The sequence below is a fragment of the Mustela erminea genome, chromosome 2 (genome assembly GCF_009829155.1).
Source record: "Mustela erminea isolate mMusErm1 chromosome 2, mMusErm1.Pri, whole genome shotgun sequence".
Lineage (NCBI taxonomy): Eukaryota > Metazoa > Chordata > Mammalia > Carnivora > Mustelidae > Mustela > Mustela erminea.
Window position 1 is genome coordinate 98,565,598 of NC_045615.1, and position 15,129 is coordinate 98,580,726.

A 15,129-nucleotide genomic window follows, 5' to 3' on the forward strand; every position below is an offset into this window, starting at 1 on the left:
GCACTGGCAGCTGAAGGGTCCTGAGCCCTGGGTGGTAGGCACACAAAAAGGCTGGGAGGGGTTCCAGCAACCAGAGCCTCTCCCACAGGAGAAAGCTTCGGACTCTGCTGACCCAGGGCCTGCTCCCAGTGTCACTCAGGGGAAGACCGGGCAGGTCTCGGGGAACACTCCTCCCCCCAGGCCCCTGCACCCTTCTTTCGAGCTCTTGCCCTCAGAGCCTAGGTTTGGTGGGGAGATGGCCAGGCCACAATGCTCCAACCCCAGGAGGAACTGGCCTCCCCAGCACCTGCTTGCCGCCTGGCCCCTTGGGCTACTCCAGGGCACGGCTGAGCTTCTCTGTCTGCCACAGGTCTTTCCCAGCAGCCATGACTGCTGTTAGTCTTCTTGTCCTAAAAGGAAGACCTCCCTTGAGGGTCTCACCTTCCACTTCTGAGAAGGCTCCTCTGCCTGTGCCCCTCCAAAATTTTCCCCCACTGCTCAGCACAAACAGTGGAGTTACTGTCTTTATTTCTAAATAACAACTGTTACAGAGAGTTGCGTTTGTTACAACAAATAGTGTGGGGTGTTTTTCCCCACAACTAACAGATTATTATGGGCAAGCCCCGCATGATTCCGCCCACCCTGCTCTGTGTGCGTTTCTGTGGGGAGGGAGATCAGCACGGCGTCCGTGCCCCGGAGAGCCGCCCGGGATCTCTGCGAAGGGCACCGATGCTCACACCGGGCAGAGAGGCAGCTGGGCCCCCAGATCCTTTCAAATGTCCACCTCGAGTTCAGGCAGCTGGGACAACACACTCTTGTCTCCAGCTGTCAGAAAATTGGTATGATCTGCTGCTTTTGTTGGACAAATGCTCAAGACTGCCACCTGACAGAGAATGACCTGGCATGTAAACGGGCCAGCAGTCCAGAGAAGGGCAGGTTTCTTGGTTCAAAAAAGATAAGTTGCAGTCCTAACCACTGGTTACCTGTGAATGTGACCTCACTGAGAAACACCGTCTTTAGAGATATCATTAAGAATCTCGAGATAAGATCATCCTTGATTCAGGATGAGCCCCAAATCCAGTGACTAGCATCGTTGTAAGAAGAGGGAAATCAGGGCACAGATGCAGAGACACAAGGAAGAAGTCCATGTAACCTCAGAGGCAGAGTTTAGTGATACATCTATGAGCTGTGGATACTGGGACGGTTGAAACCACCCAAAGCAGGGGAGAAACACGGCATGGACTCTCTCTCTGGTCCCCAAGAAGGGGCCGACCTCCCAACATCTCACTTTTGGAATTCTGTCATTCCTATTGTTTTCAGCTGCAAAGTGGGTGGCAATTTGTTAAGCAGCCCCAGGACATTTGCACAGACAGGGAGCCTGCTGAGGGATGCCAAGGACAGAGGGGCCAGGTTGGCACACTCCAGGTGGCTGCCAGAATGCTGGGGACCAGGTGGGGAGGAGCGCACCTGAGGTGGTCAGATGGAGCCTGGCTGGAAAAGTGGGGAAAGGTCCAGGGACTTGTGGGCTGGGGGAAGGTGCGCTGACTTCCTCTCTGCAGATCGATCTATAGATCACACAGGGATCCGTCACCGCTTCAGACATGTGGTGCTGAGACATGGGGCTGAGCCTCTCCAGGCGCCAGTCTCCAGAGTGGCCTGAGAGCGATATGGAGGAACCAGCTGGAGCTGGAGAAGGGAGGCAGGGACAGGAGGGGACGAGGGTGATGGTGCCAGCAACCAGGCATGCTGCCAACCGGCGTCCTGCGCTGGCCAGAAAGCCTGGTTCTCCTGTGCTCCCTGGACAGGCCCTCAGGGTGGGACGGGAATGAGGAGGAGCTCCTCCCTCCACCCTCTGCCCCACCCCATGCTCCCAGCTCTGACCCCCCCACAGTTAATGTCACTTGGGAACAGGCATCATTAGAGCACCATGATGGTGGGTGGACTTGAGAGTTTCCCGAAGGGGGATGGATGCTGGGGGGCAGTACTCTTTAGGTCCTGCCTTGGACTATTCCGTCCCCTCCTGCGCACCCCCAGAACCCCACATGGCCAGCTGGCATGACGGCTGGGCCACCAGGCTGGACAGGTGGGGGCATCCTGGGCAGAGCAGACAGCATGGGCTCTCCACAGAGCCCATGAGGTCTCAGCAGCCTCCAACAAGGGTCTGCCTTTGAGAGTGAGCACCTGAGGGCTTGGAGGTTGTGGAGGATGGGGATCTGCCGGGCAGAGGGGTCTGCATGAGCCAGGGACAGTGGAATCCTGACCTGTGGCAGGCGCTATGTGGGCGCGGTGGCCCAGTGGGGCCTGAGTGCATAGAAGCTTGGACCCCGGGGACATCGTGGCAGCCGTAGGCAAGGACAGGCAGGCAGGTGAGTCCTAAGCAGGAGAAGGGAATGGTCAGCACAGGGCTGGCAATAGAGGCACTGGACAGTTGTTCAGTCTAACAGTTCAGGGGTAAGGCAGGGCAGGGAGAGGCCCAGCAGAGCACCCAGCCCAGGCCCCCCAGCCAGGGAGAGAGGTGCTGGGGAGGGTAGTTAGGGGAAGGGGAGGGGGCTCGTGCAGGAAGGTAGGGGGGAAAGCAGGGGCCAGGGGCCTGAAATCACCAGCCATGGCCTTGCCCGGGAGGCAGCAGGTGCCAGAGGCCACATCCCAGAATGCCGTTCTCATTCTTCTGGTCAGTAGCTTCACAGGAGGCCTGGGCTCAGGAAATCATTTTTGTTTGAGTTTCAGTGCCTCGTTTATTGACATCAAATATCCAAAATCCAAAAGATCCAAAATTGTGTCCATTGGTGAGGGAGGATTCTCCCTCCCCCACCGGCCCTCCTGGGAGACAAGCAGAAACCAGTATCCTGTAGTTCCTTCCAGAGACCGTGAAGGACTCTCTCACAGAGACTCTATGGGTGTCAAAAATTACATCTACATGGTATCTTTTACATATAAAAACAATATCACTTTTGTATAAAATTTTCGGACAGTTTTAGTCATTGGTAGCCCCTGGTCGCACAGTCCTGCACTTGGCCATTGGCCCTGAAGCTTCCCTGGGAGCTTGTTCCGTGTCTGTGGATGCAAGAACATCCTCCTACCGGCTGTGACCATCACGCAGCCATCTCTGCCTGATGGGCTTGGAGGTCCTTTCTGGTATTTCAGGGTAAGAAGCACCACGGAGCTGATGGGTGTGCCTGGGCCTCTGCAGCTGGGGTCATGTCCCAGAAGAGGCAGCTTCTCCATGAGAGAGAGTGGGCCCTGGTGAGCTCTCTAGACACAGCCAGCTGACTGTGTCCTCGGCAGTCAGGGAGTGTCTGTTCCCCTCCAGCCTGGCTTACACACTGCGCTGGCAGCTGGTTTCATCGTTGCCAAATAGGTGCGAAAGGGCGTTTGGGGTAGTTCTAATCAACATTTCTCTTATTTTAGTTTTGAAACAGTATGTGTTTCTGCGACTGAACTATCTACTTGAACATGTATCTTTTGGGAAACAGTGTTTGACTATGAGACAATCCCAGAAAGCAATGACTTGAAGAAATTAGAGGTATTTTTGCTCACGTAGGAAGCAGTCTGCAGACAGGCAGTCTAGGGTGGGCTCAGCAGCCCTGGTACCATTAGGAATGCATTCTCCTTCCTCTCTGCTTGGCGCTCCTTAGAATGTACCTCTATCTTGCGGTCACAAAACAGCTGCCCTGCCTCCAGCATTGCATCCATATTCCAGGTAAGAAGAGGAGAGAGGCAAACAGCACAAGGCAGGTGCCAGGTGAATCTGCCTAACTTTCTAAGAGCCTTCTTGGAGGCTACACCAGGCAATCTGCCATTAAATCTCATTGATTAAAGCCCTTTTTTACATGGCTCCATCAGCAGGGGGCTGGAAAAAATTCGGGCTGAGCACACCATCCACGATGAGATAGCATTCTTCTATTGGACAGCAGAAGGGGAGAAGGGGTTGTGCCGACATCTGGCAGCCCCAACGTTCTCTCTCTGCTCTTCTCCCTGGCTTCATTCTTGGCATCACTGATGACCAGGGCTCCTAGGTATTTTGCCACATGCTGAAATCTGCACCCAGGCCCCTTTCCTGCCCTGGACCCTGGTCTTGCCCTGCCCTATCTCTGCGGTACCAGCAGGCAAGCCGGTCTGGGAACTCCTGCAGGAGGTAGCTGGTGATGGTGGAACATGGGCAGGCTTGCAGGTCTCTGGGTCCTCTGCCCCGCAGGCCTGGTCCTCTCCCAGGACTTTCCATGAAACTCTTACCCAAGGGCTGGCTAACCTCTCTGGGGGCCACCCGGGAGCTGTGGACTTGGGAGTCCTGAACTGGACTGAGGCCTAAAATGGTATCACAACACTGTGTCTCCTGGATGGCCACCACCCTCTAGGTTCTGTGACCAAGGCTAGCTTGGGGTTAAGGGTAAGCTCTGGTACTGGGGCCCTCTCTGCAACTCAGCCTGGCCCTACCTCCTTTCAGGAAAAGCCTGGTCAGCCCAGCCAACCCAGCCCCAGCAACCCTCTGCCAGCCTGGCCAGAAGGAGCCTAAGCGGCCTCTGACCCATGTCACCCCACCAAGCCTTGGTCTCCCCTCTGTGACCAGCTGGGTTCCCTGGAGGCAAGGACCTGGCCCTGGACCCAGCCTAACCCCTGGACCAGGGTGTCATTTACTGCTTGGCTCTGCATCTTCCAGGACCCCTGGGCCCTGTGCAGCCCTGCCTGACCTCCTTGCCTGGGGCATGATGTCATGAGGGCTTCCAGCCACAGGCTCAAGGCTCTGACCTTATTAAAAATACAGACTCCTCGGGACGCCTGGGTGGCTCAGTTGGTTAAGCAGCTGCCTTCGGCTCAGGTCATGATCCCAGCGTCCTGGGATCGAGTCCCACATCGGGCTCCTTGCTCGGCAGGGAGCCTGCTTCTCCCTCTGCCTCTGCCTTCCACTCTGTCTGCCTGTGCTCGCTCTCGCTCGCTCTCTCTCTGACAAATAAATAAATAAATAAATAATCTTTTAAAAAAATTATTAAAAAAAAAAAAATACAGACTCCTGCTTCCTAAACGCAGATGCAATGAATGAGAAGCAGAGTCACTGTTGTCTGAGCCTCAGAGGCAGGCATCCTGCAGAATCATCAGCCTCGCTCCAGCCCCGCTGACTCACTGCTCTCCTGCCTGCCAGCGGGGCCGCCCCGAGCTTCCTCGGGCTTTCTCAGACAATGAACACCCAGTGTGGGCACAGCCCAGGGCTCAGGGGATTGTGCAGGGAAACTGACGCAGAAGCCTGGCTGGATGGAGACCCCGCTCTGCACCCAGTCTGTGCTCAGCAAGGTCTCTTGGTCCCTACCATATCCCATAGAGACAGGACGTTGTGTTCCTGCTCTTGTGAGCACGGGGTGACATTCTCGCAGGGATGGGCAATCAACTGCCAGTATGCGCAGGGGCAAGGTTGCTGGCTGACGTCTGACTGTGGTGGGGTCCAGAACACCTCCCAGGTCAGGTAATACCTGAGCACTCCTGCTGGGAATGAAGGAGCAAGTGCGCAAGGAGGAGCATTGCAGGCAGAGGGAACAGGTGCAGAGGCCCTGAGAGGACATCCTACATGCCGGAGAAGCAGAGGGAGGCCAGTATGGCTGGAGTGGGGCCAGGGTTGGGTACAGACTCAGAAGAAGCCTCACTGGCTACAATAAGGACTCCTTCTGGAAGGTTTAAAGAGGGACAGACATGATGTCACTTCCATTTTAAAAGAATTGCTTGATGGCCAGGTTGGAAATAGAGGACAAGCAAGAGGAGAAGCCAAAAAGCAGCTTGGCTCCTTTAGCCGCCCCTGAGGCCCCGGGGTGGGAGCAGAAGGATCTATCGGGGGTTTCTTCTGAACAGCTGAGAGTGTTTGGTTGGAAAGGCTGGGAAGGGGTAGGTTTGGGCAAAGCCCAGGAGACCAGCCTCCTACGTGGCCACAGACAGATAAGTGAGGGGAGGACAAGGAGCAGACAGAGCTTTCTGGAGTCCAGGGAGGGCTGGCTGGGTGAGGGGCCCCAGGGGCTGCATGCAGACAGTGAAGAAACTGGGCGGGAGGGATGGGCCCTGAGACAAGGAGCCTGCAACGGAGCCCGTGAGCCCGGCTGCCGGCAGGAACTATGAGTGTGAGAACATTGCTGCCAGGGGCCCTTCCAGGCACTGAGAGGGGCCAGGGATTTAGTATGGTGGTGCTCAAGCTTAGAGCTCCAGTCTGGAGGGGCCTGGGGCTGCGTCACCTCCAGTGGGGCAGGAAGAGACACGTCGTCTCCCTTGCCGTGCTGTCCCTCGTGTAAGGGCAGGACCAAACCTGGGCGCAGAGCCCCCTGAAGAACACTGTCCCTGGGCTTCCAGCCCCCATGGTACCAGTGGGAATGACACCGTCTGCCAAAACAACAACCAGATGTCCCACGCACACCCGTGGGGGACACAGACTCTCCAACGTCCTGTGGCTTGTCCAGGAGTCCTCAGGCTGTCTCATTTCTGTTTTCTTAGTATGAAAACAGGAAGAAACCATGAAGGAAAAGATAGATTTGACCCCCCCCCCCAAAAAAAGAGAAACCTCTGTGTGCTCTGTGTGCCAAAAAATACTTTATATAAAGTTAAAGGAGAAATTACAAACTCAGAAAAATAACTATCGTAATAGTGCGCACATTTTTTTTCCTCACTATATAAAGAGCTCATGGGACGCCTGGGTGGCTCAGTCGCTAAGCATCTGCCTTAGGCTCAGGTCCTGGGATCGAGTCCTGCATCAGGTTCCCTGCTCAACAAAGAGCCTGCTTCTCCCTCTACCCCTCCCCCTGATCGTTCCCCCCCCCCGAATAAAATCCTTTAAAAAATAAAATAGCAGGGCGCCTGGGTGGTTCAGTGGGTTAAAGCCTCTGCCTTCAGCTCAGGTCATGGTCCCAGGGTCCTGGGATAGAGCCCCGCATCAAGCTTTCTGCTCAGCGGGGAGCCTGCTTCCTCCTCTCTCTCTCTGCCTGCCTCTCTGCCTACTTGTGATCTCTGTCTGTCAAATAAATAAAAATCTTTAAAAATAAAATAAAATAAAATAGCTCATAAAAATGATTAAGAAAAATATTGTCTCAATAAAAAGTTAGCCAAGAATGTAAATTGGTAATTCACAGAATTACAAATAAATGTCCGGTAAACAGAGGAAAATTTCACTGACAAGAAAAAAATTCAAACTAAAACAACGAGATACCAAAATGTATTTAATAGATTGCCCCCCCCAAAAAACTTTCTTGTTTTTTATTTAATTTTATTTATTTATCAGATAGAGATCACAAGTAGGCAGAGAGGCAGGCAGAGAAAGAGGGGAAAGCAGGCTCCCCGCTGAGCAGAGAGTCCAATGCGGAGCTGGATCCCAGGACCCTGAGATCATGACCTGAACTGAAGGCAGAGGCTTTAACCTACTGAGCCACCCAGGTACCCTGCAGGTGGGTTTGTTTTGATGTGCTTTGCACCTGTCAGGGGCTGGTCTGAACTTTGACTTCATCCTGCAGGACCAGTCTTGGGGCCGCATTCTCAGTTCTGCGGGGCATCAGGGCATGGCAGCCTTGCCATCCCTGCCCCACGGGAGACAGCGACTCCCGCCACTGACATGTAGGCTCCTACCCTTTCCCCTTGCCCCGCACTTCTTTCATATACGGCCAGATACCTTTAGGCGTCCCAAGCAGCGTAGTGCTCACAAAATCTTCACATTACAATTGACATGGCAGGTTTTTTGTTTTTGTTTTTAAAGAGTAGGTAGAGGGAGGCAGAGAGAGAGGGAGAAGCAGGCTCCCTGCTGAGCAGAGAGCCCAATGTGGGGCTCGATCCCAGGACCCTGGGACCATGACCTGAACCAAAGGCAGAGGCTTTAACCCACTCAGCCACCCAGGCGCCCTACTTGGCAGGTTTAATACAACATGTATGAATTAGTCTAAACTTCACAGCACAGGACAATACTGGATTTTTTTTTTCTTCCAAAGTGGAAAAGCTTGGGACATACGTACAAGGATGATACAGGATTATTTTTCTTTCTTCTAAAATGGAAAAGCTAAACATATGTTCCAGCACCGATGGAAAACATTTTGTCTTTCCATGTAAACCGTGCGAGGCCGACATCCTGGCAAGCTCAGTTAGGGCACAGGAGAGCCGGGTGACAGAAACCAGCCAGACACAGGCAGAAAGCACCAACGTTCCAAATTGAGAAGAACAAAGCAGATGATGGGGGGAAAACGCTTGAAAAGTCTTCTTCTCAAATGCCCTGAACTTTTCTTGTGTGGGGGCATCTCCTGCATTTTGGATGGTTCCCTTCCATTCCCAGAAGTGTGATTGTTGGGCTGAAGGGCACGGCTGGGGGGTGGGTATAAGGTGCCCGAAACGTGTTCCCAGACTGCTTGCAGGAAAGGCTCCTCAGCACCTGCTCCCCTCCCCCATGCCAGGCCTCTGTGCGGCCATGCGGGCAGTCCTGGACGTCCTTTTTCATTCTTCTTATTTTCAAAAGCTCAATTCCTTTTTTGAATAAGCGCATGCAAACACAGTTTACCAAATGTTGCAGTCTCCCCAGCGTGACCCCCTATCAGGTACATTCCGTCCCCTCTGCCCCCATTACTGGTGATTCCCGCCTGGTCTGCATACCCAACGAGTTCCCCAGAGGCTGCCTTACCATTCTCTTATTTCTCTGGGGGTTACTTTTTTAACCTTTACAAGAGCTTCTTCATCTTTCTTACTGTGGTGAGACACATGTGAGGCAGACTGTTCACCGTCTTAACCATGTTAAACACAAGGTTCATCGGCATTAAGTATCTTCACCTTCCGCAGCCATCCCCACCTGTCCCCAACAGAAACCATCCCCATGAAGCCCCAGCTGCCCATCCCCGCCCCCAGCCCCCAGCATCCTGCTTTTCTGTCTTGGGAGTCTGACTTCTCCAGGGACCTCCCATTCATGAAATCACACATTTGTCCTTTTGGGGCATTCGTTTTAATGCATCATTTCCATGTTTATTTCTGTCTTTGCCCCCATCCTGAGGTGGGCGGACCCGATGGGTGGGAGGCTCTGCCGGCAGCTATGGGGGCGGTACCCTGGCTGGGTTCACCTGCATGGAGGGGCTCCTGGCCCTGGCCCATGACCCCCTCCCGCTATTTCTCTCCTAGACTCTGAGCCCCCAGAAGCAGGCATTCGTTTTGGAGCTGCTGTCTGGGTGCCTCGAGTACCGGAAGCTGATGGCCGTGGTGGTGGACGCCTTCTACGTGCGGGCCGGCTGGTTGTGCCCACGGGCCGACTACAGCCTCTTCCAGGGTAGGTGTCCCTGTGGGCCAGGCCTACAGCCCTTGTGACAAGGGCTCCAGACTTGCAGCAGCAGTGATGACCTGGGGAAGTTGGAGTGCACGGACCCTCCTCAGGTTCCTGCTGTTTCCACGGCACTCCTGCTTTCTGGCGTCTCCCATGGGCCCTCAACTCACTGGGTCCTCAGGGATGCCCGTGAGTGCACAGGCCAGGGTCCACCTGACAGACATGGACACAGACTCCAGGCCTACTGAAGAGCACAGGGCTCCTGTCCCGGGGGACAGGGCATGGGGACTGAGGGGTGCTGGGGGGCTGAGCTTGGTGGCCAGAGGTGAGGTCTGGAGTTGGCTCCTAGGCCCCACCCACACCCACGACACTCCGCTCGAATCCACTGTGCATCGCTGGCCTACCTACCCGTTTGTGTAACCAACAGTCCCTTGGACGGCCCTCACCTGGCCTAGGGAGTTCAAGTTCCTGTTGGTTCGAGGCTACTTGGTCTCTCAGAATTAACAAACAAAAATCCAAAATGATTTTACTTCTACCCGGGGGCCTTCAGGCATTTCTGAGAACTCATCAGAGGCGTTAATGTGTGTGGAAGTGGGGCGGACACCGCGGGACGCTCACCAGTGTGACACGACCTCATTTTTGCAATCCTGTCATCCTGTCATTTTCCCGGGCTGCCAGGTGGAGCGGCCGCCCTGACAGTGGTGGGGCCTGGGGCCTGTGTGCACCTGTCAGGCCCTGGCCTCTGGCTGACTCCCCCAAGATCCAGTGCTAGGGGGGCGGAGGGAGGACCCCCCAGGGTCGGCCCCACGCTCACCAGCCCTGTCTCCTTAGTGATCTGCTACCTGGCCATGTTCCAGCTGCAGGAGCTTGGCTTTCAGCTCTTCTGTGACATCGTGAAGGCCCAGCCCGTGGACAAAATGCACAAGGTGCGGCCTCTCCACCCACCCTGTGTCTCCACCTTGTTCTTTTAAGATTTTGTTTATTTGACTTGAGCGAGAGAGAGCGCGCGCGCGCACAAGCAGGGGGACAAGCAGGCAGTGAGAGAAGCAGGCTCCCCGCTGAGCAGGGAGCCTAATGCGGTACTTGATCCTGAACCCCGAGATCACAACTTGAGCCAAAGATCAATGCCGACACACGACTCTTGTGCTGCCGGGCCCGCCCCCAGTAAGTGACCTGTCCCCAAGGCCCACTGCTCACAGTACAGTGAGCAGTAACCAGACAGAGACGTCCTATTTCCTTGTCCACATGAAGCTCTCCCTGGGGACTGCAGCATGTAGCCTCCCCTTCCAGCTGGTTTTGGGGAGCCTGGCTTGAGTGGTCTGGAGTGGTGCCCTGACTAGACAAGGCCCTCCAAGCTGGAGTGTGGCTTCAGCTTGGAGGACCCCCTGACAGAGAAGCTCCCCAGCAGGGTTTGGCAACCCCTTCACTGAGGGCTAGGGCCTGAGCTTCATCTCAGCAGGGCAGACAGCTCCTCCTGGGGCCACGGCCTCCCCAAGCGACAGCCAGCTGGCTCTACAAAAGCCTCCAGCTCCCCAAGATGGCCAGCCTCCCCTGAGAAGCTAAACTGTGCTGTGCCTTCTAGAACCAGAACTGTTACACTTGAAGGCCGTGGCTGGAAAGCAGCCGTTAGGAGCCCCCAGCCGTTGGAAATTCCTGCTGCGGCGGGGTCCGAGCCATCCCAGGGCACACATCCTCAATCCCTTGAGGGCAGCTCGCTCCTGGGGCCCACCACCATCACTGCCCTGGGCGAGCAGAAGCAGACTGCAGAAAACAGGGCAACTCCTTTCTTGAATTCTGGAGCCAACGGGGTGGGGGTGGGGGAGGCAGACCACTGTCCGTCTGTCCCCACCAAGAACTCTCCAGAAGTGGGGGGTGTGGGGCGCTTGGGTGGCTCAGTGGGTTAAAGCCTCTGCCTTCAGCTCAGGTCATGATCTCAGGGTCCTGGGATCAAGCCACACATGGAGCTCTCTGCTCAGCGGGGAGCCTTCTTCCCCCTCTCTCTCTGCCTGCCTCTCTGCCTACTTGTGATCTCTCTCTCTATCTCTGTCAAATAAATAAATAAAATCTTTAAGCAAAAACAAAACAAAACAAAAAAACAGTGGGGGGTGGGCCGTGCAGGTCTTGGGCAGCTGGCTCAAGCACAGGGTCCCCACCAGCGGGGGTGGGCCCTGCTTGGCCGGGGCATGCTACAAGACTGGGGTGGGCTGCCCCAAATGCCCAGATACCGTGTGCAGAAGCCCATACGGTGAGGGGCAGCTCCCCAGAGTGGAGGAGGGCAGGGGTTAGACATCCGTCTCTGTTATGGGGAGAGAGGGTCTGTCCTGAGGGGCTTCCTGCCTAGGTTTCCTCTCATGGTATGTTAGCCGCACCCACCCTCTGGATGCTGGCTTTCTGTGGGAGGGGACATGGGGGGGTTGGCGTCCGGGATGGGGGGATTGGAGCCCAGGACCACCCCCAGTGGTTCCTGTTTCTCCCTTAGTTCCTTGGGTTCTTCTTCAACCCCTTAAACCTGTGCTCATGGATCAAGGATGAATGGAGCCTCATCTATGAGACCGCCCATGTGAGAGAGAACTGGATCGACCCCCTGATGAGGTGGGCCACGCTGGGGGCCTCCCTGCAGCCCACCCCACAAAGCCACCCTCACTGCTTGTCCCCACGTACCCTGACAGGCTTGGGCAGATGCTGGTTTCATAGGTGCAGGCCAGGACCCTCAGAAGGACCAGCATGGGGGGGCAGGGTAAAGCTGCCCCCCATTGCTTCCCTTCTGATAGGGCCTGGGGGGGTGTCCACCTTGTCTTCTTGGGGCCGGAAAGACTGTTTCTGACAAGCAGACCACCTTAGGTATAGTCCAGAGGAGGCAGAAGTCCTGTGGGAAGGAAACTGGCCCTGGGGCCGTGGGGTGTCCCTGGAGCTACCCTGCCCCAGAAGAAAGGCCTCAGAGTCCTCAGTCCCAGCCGGGCTGGATTCACGGTCCATCCACAGGGCTGCCAGCAGGTGCTCGGGCTGCAGGGCCTGAGAGCTACTTCTGAGTCAGCCTGCTTCCAGGGTACCCTGCCCCCTGCCCCCAGCCCCATGCAGCCCTACCGTTCCTAGACCTGGGGAGACCCCACTCCCTGTTGGCCCTCAGACAGGCCCTTCCTTCCTCTGGGGCCACAGTCCTCAAGCTGGGGGAGGAGCTATCCAAGGCATGATGCCTGCTCTCAGGGGAACCCCACAGGCCAGGCTGGTGGTGTGGGCAATGCCCTGCCCAAATCTTGCTCCGGGACACCCCCACCCCGCCCCTGGAACTCTTCTCCATCTGTCACCAATAGCACAGCTCCAAGAACTTTCCAGCACTCTCCAGCTTGCCCTGGCCTCTGTCCCCTGGGCCATGTGCTGGCCCAGATTAGCTCCACATCCCCACTGCTGCTCCCCTTCAGATCGCTGGGCCCCTGCAGTGAGGATCACTCTGGCCCCGTCCCTCCAGCTCCCCATTCACTCACTCACCAGCATGGCTTGGGAACACAGGGCTGCGGACCCTGCTTCCCCACCTGCTGTATGACTCTGGGAGGAGCTGGTACAGTGCCAGCGTTGGAGCCATTATCACCCCACCCCGAGGTAGACTCTGGGCGCTTGGGGGCATCCTTTGGATCCCAAGGACCACGCCCTCATTGACCTGCTTTGCAAGTGGCCATAAGTGGCTGCTCCCACCTTTGCCTTCAAGATGGCAGCCAGAGGTCCAGGAGCTGATCCACCAGCTGGAGGAAGTGATGGCCAATCAGCTCCCTCTTTCAAAGACCAAGGCCAGGGTCACAGAGCCCAAGGAGTTCAACCTGACTGTCCCCAGGCCCCGCGCCATTCCGGTCCCCGAGCCAGTTCCTGTTGTGGCCAAATCAAAACCAGTAAGTACAGGCATTTGCTGTGGGCACAGGCTGTGAGCCAGGGGCCGGCTGGCTCTCCCCAGGGCTGAGGGCACTCTGGTCCAGATTAAAAGTGTTTGATGACCCCTCCTGCCAATCCAGAGCCTGCCCAGTAGATTCCTGGGCTCCACATACTGAGGTCTGGTCAGGGACGTGAAATGAGACTGGGGGACCATGGGGCTCAGGCTCCTCTGGACTGGGGACTTGCAGCCTGTTGCAGGATACCTCTCCCTCCCCGTTACATCACACACAGTGCAGCATGAATCCCCAGATTCTCTTCTGTGCTCTCCAGGCCACAGGCCGGCAATAACATCTATCTGTGTGACCCCAGTCAGATGGGCCTGTCCCCGCCCCAGCACCTTTGCACATCTGTCCCCTCTGCCTAGACCTCATCCCCTCCCTCTCTTCTCCCTCTCCCAATCTTGGTGACACTCCTGCCAGTCAGGATGCTTTGTATTGCAAATACCAGGAAAAAGCTCTATCTGGGTTAGACTGCAGAGAACTGTCTGCCTCTGGTTGGATCGGTGTTCTAGCTGTGCTTCTGTGGGTCCCCTTTATCTTTGGGCAAACGTCCATCATTGTAGTGAACCATCCAGGCCATGAGAGGACATGTAGGGCCAAGAACTCCACGACCCGCTCAAGTGGCATGCCTCCCCTTGAGCCGATCCCCTGATCAGGGTGCTGTGGTCCCTGCCCCAAGCACCTGTGGTGATTCAGCTTCCTGGAACAAATCTGGCTTCCTCACAGAGTTGAGGACTGTGTGGAGGGTAAGGGGGTAGTGCTGGGGGGCCCCAGAATCCCAGCCCACTTCCACCACCCTTAGGTCACTGCAGCTTGTCTGCGCAGAGAAGCTTTCTGTAAATCCCTCACCTGGGTAAGGTCCCTCCAGTAGTTGGATGCTCGTTAGACACACAGGGCAGAGGGCCAGGAGTGAGGGTCTGGAGCTCAGGGCTTTCTGGGCTGTCCCTGCCCCACCCCCCACGGACATTGCCCCCTGCAGGCTGGTGAGGTTCCCTGTGACCAGACCCAATGGAGATTTCTCAGGTCCTTTCCCTTCCCTTCCCTGGGCTCCAGGACACTCACTTTCCTGGGCTCTGTGACACTCTCCTGGCCTCAACTGCCCCTCCCCGCCTCCTCCCTTGTCCCCTGGCCACCCAGTCACCTGCCTGCTCCTCCATTGTCTCCTGGGCCTGGGCTCTAGGCTCGGCCACCTTCCTTCTTGCTGCAGGCCTGACGTCCTTCCGTTCCCTCCTTCCCCTCACCAGCACCCAGGGAATCCCAATCAGAGCTCAGCAGCTTCCCTTCTAGCCCTGCCCCTCCCACACCCGTAGCCAGCTGGTCATGGCCTGGCACCTCTACGCTCCCCTCAAGACTAGCCGCTGACCTCAGGCTCCTCTCCCGCCATCCCACCAGGTCCCCAGGAGCACCTACCAGCCACCCAAGGAGCAGCAGCTGTTGGAGATGGCCAAGAGGTTTAATCGCTGGAAGGCAGAGGCGAGGAGCCTGCCCTGAGACCTGCCTTCCTAGAGCCCTCTGGGGGGTGGTCTGTACAGAGGGTTGGGGAGGGGAAGGTGGAGGGAGAGTGTCCTCGTCCCTTCTGACTGGTGGCCACTGGGGCCAGAGCCACATGGGGCTGTTTGCAGGAGCTGCTGCTGCAGGCGAACATTGAAGAGATGCGGTGTGCGGTGCCCCGGTCCCAGGGGGAGCCTCCGATGCAGGTAACCCCCAGCCCTGCACACTCTGGGTCAGTCTTCACGGTGGCACGAGAACATTGCTCCCCATGCCCTATCAGTGGGGAGCACCATGAACCCCTCCTTTAGCCCTTCCAGCAGTTCACAGAGGGGCAGGCTCCCCACATGGCTGGGAAAGTGCTCCCCAGGGCTGGGAATGGGACGGTGCTCCCGGGGGCTCTACCCTACTCCTGGCTGGGACGCTGGGACAGTGCTGCTCCCACTCCACCCCCCATCCCAGAGCCAAGCTGAGGGCAGCCTGAGGGTGCAG

The 15,129-nt window shown here is 56.5% G+C and overlaps 1 protein-coding gene across 6 annotated transcripts in view; it reads left to right on the plus strand.

Moving 5' to 3' along the window:
• The window catches only part of CFAP99 (cilia and flagella associated protein 99), a 35,250-nt gene that overhangs the window by 9,168 nt on the left and 10,953 nt on the right, over nt 1-15,129 (plus strand). For 4 of the 6 annotated variants that reach the window (XR_004283336.1, XM_032333617.1, XM_032333618.1 and 1 more), the window contains 6 exons: nt 9,091-9,235; nt 10,061-10,155; nt 11,709-11,821; nt 12,933-13,110; nt 14,542-14,622; nt 14,772-14,846. Coding sequence is in view for 5 of the 6 variants with exons in the window: in XM_032333617.1 (XP_032189508.1) it covers nt 9,091-9,235; nt 10,061-10,155; nt 11,709-11,821; nt 12,933-13,110; nt 14,542-14,622; nt 14,772-14,846 (687 nt within the window). In the remaining variant the exon portion in view is untranslated. The remainder of the gene's footprint in view (nt 1-9,090; nt 9,236-10,060; nt 10,156-11,708; nt 11,822-12,932; nt 13,111-14,541; nt 14,623-14,771; nt 14,847-15,129) is intronic. The other 2 variants (XM_032333620.1, XM_032333622.1) reach the window with 2 other exon arrangements.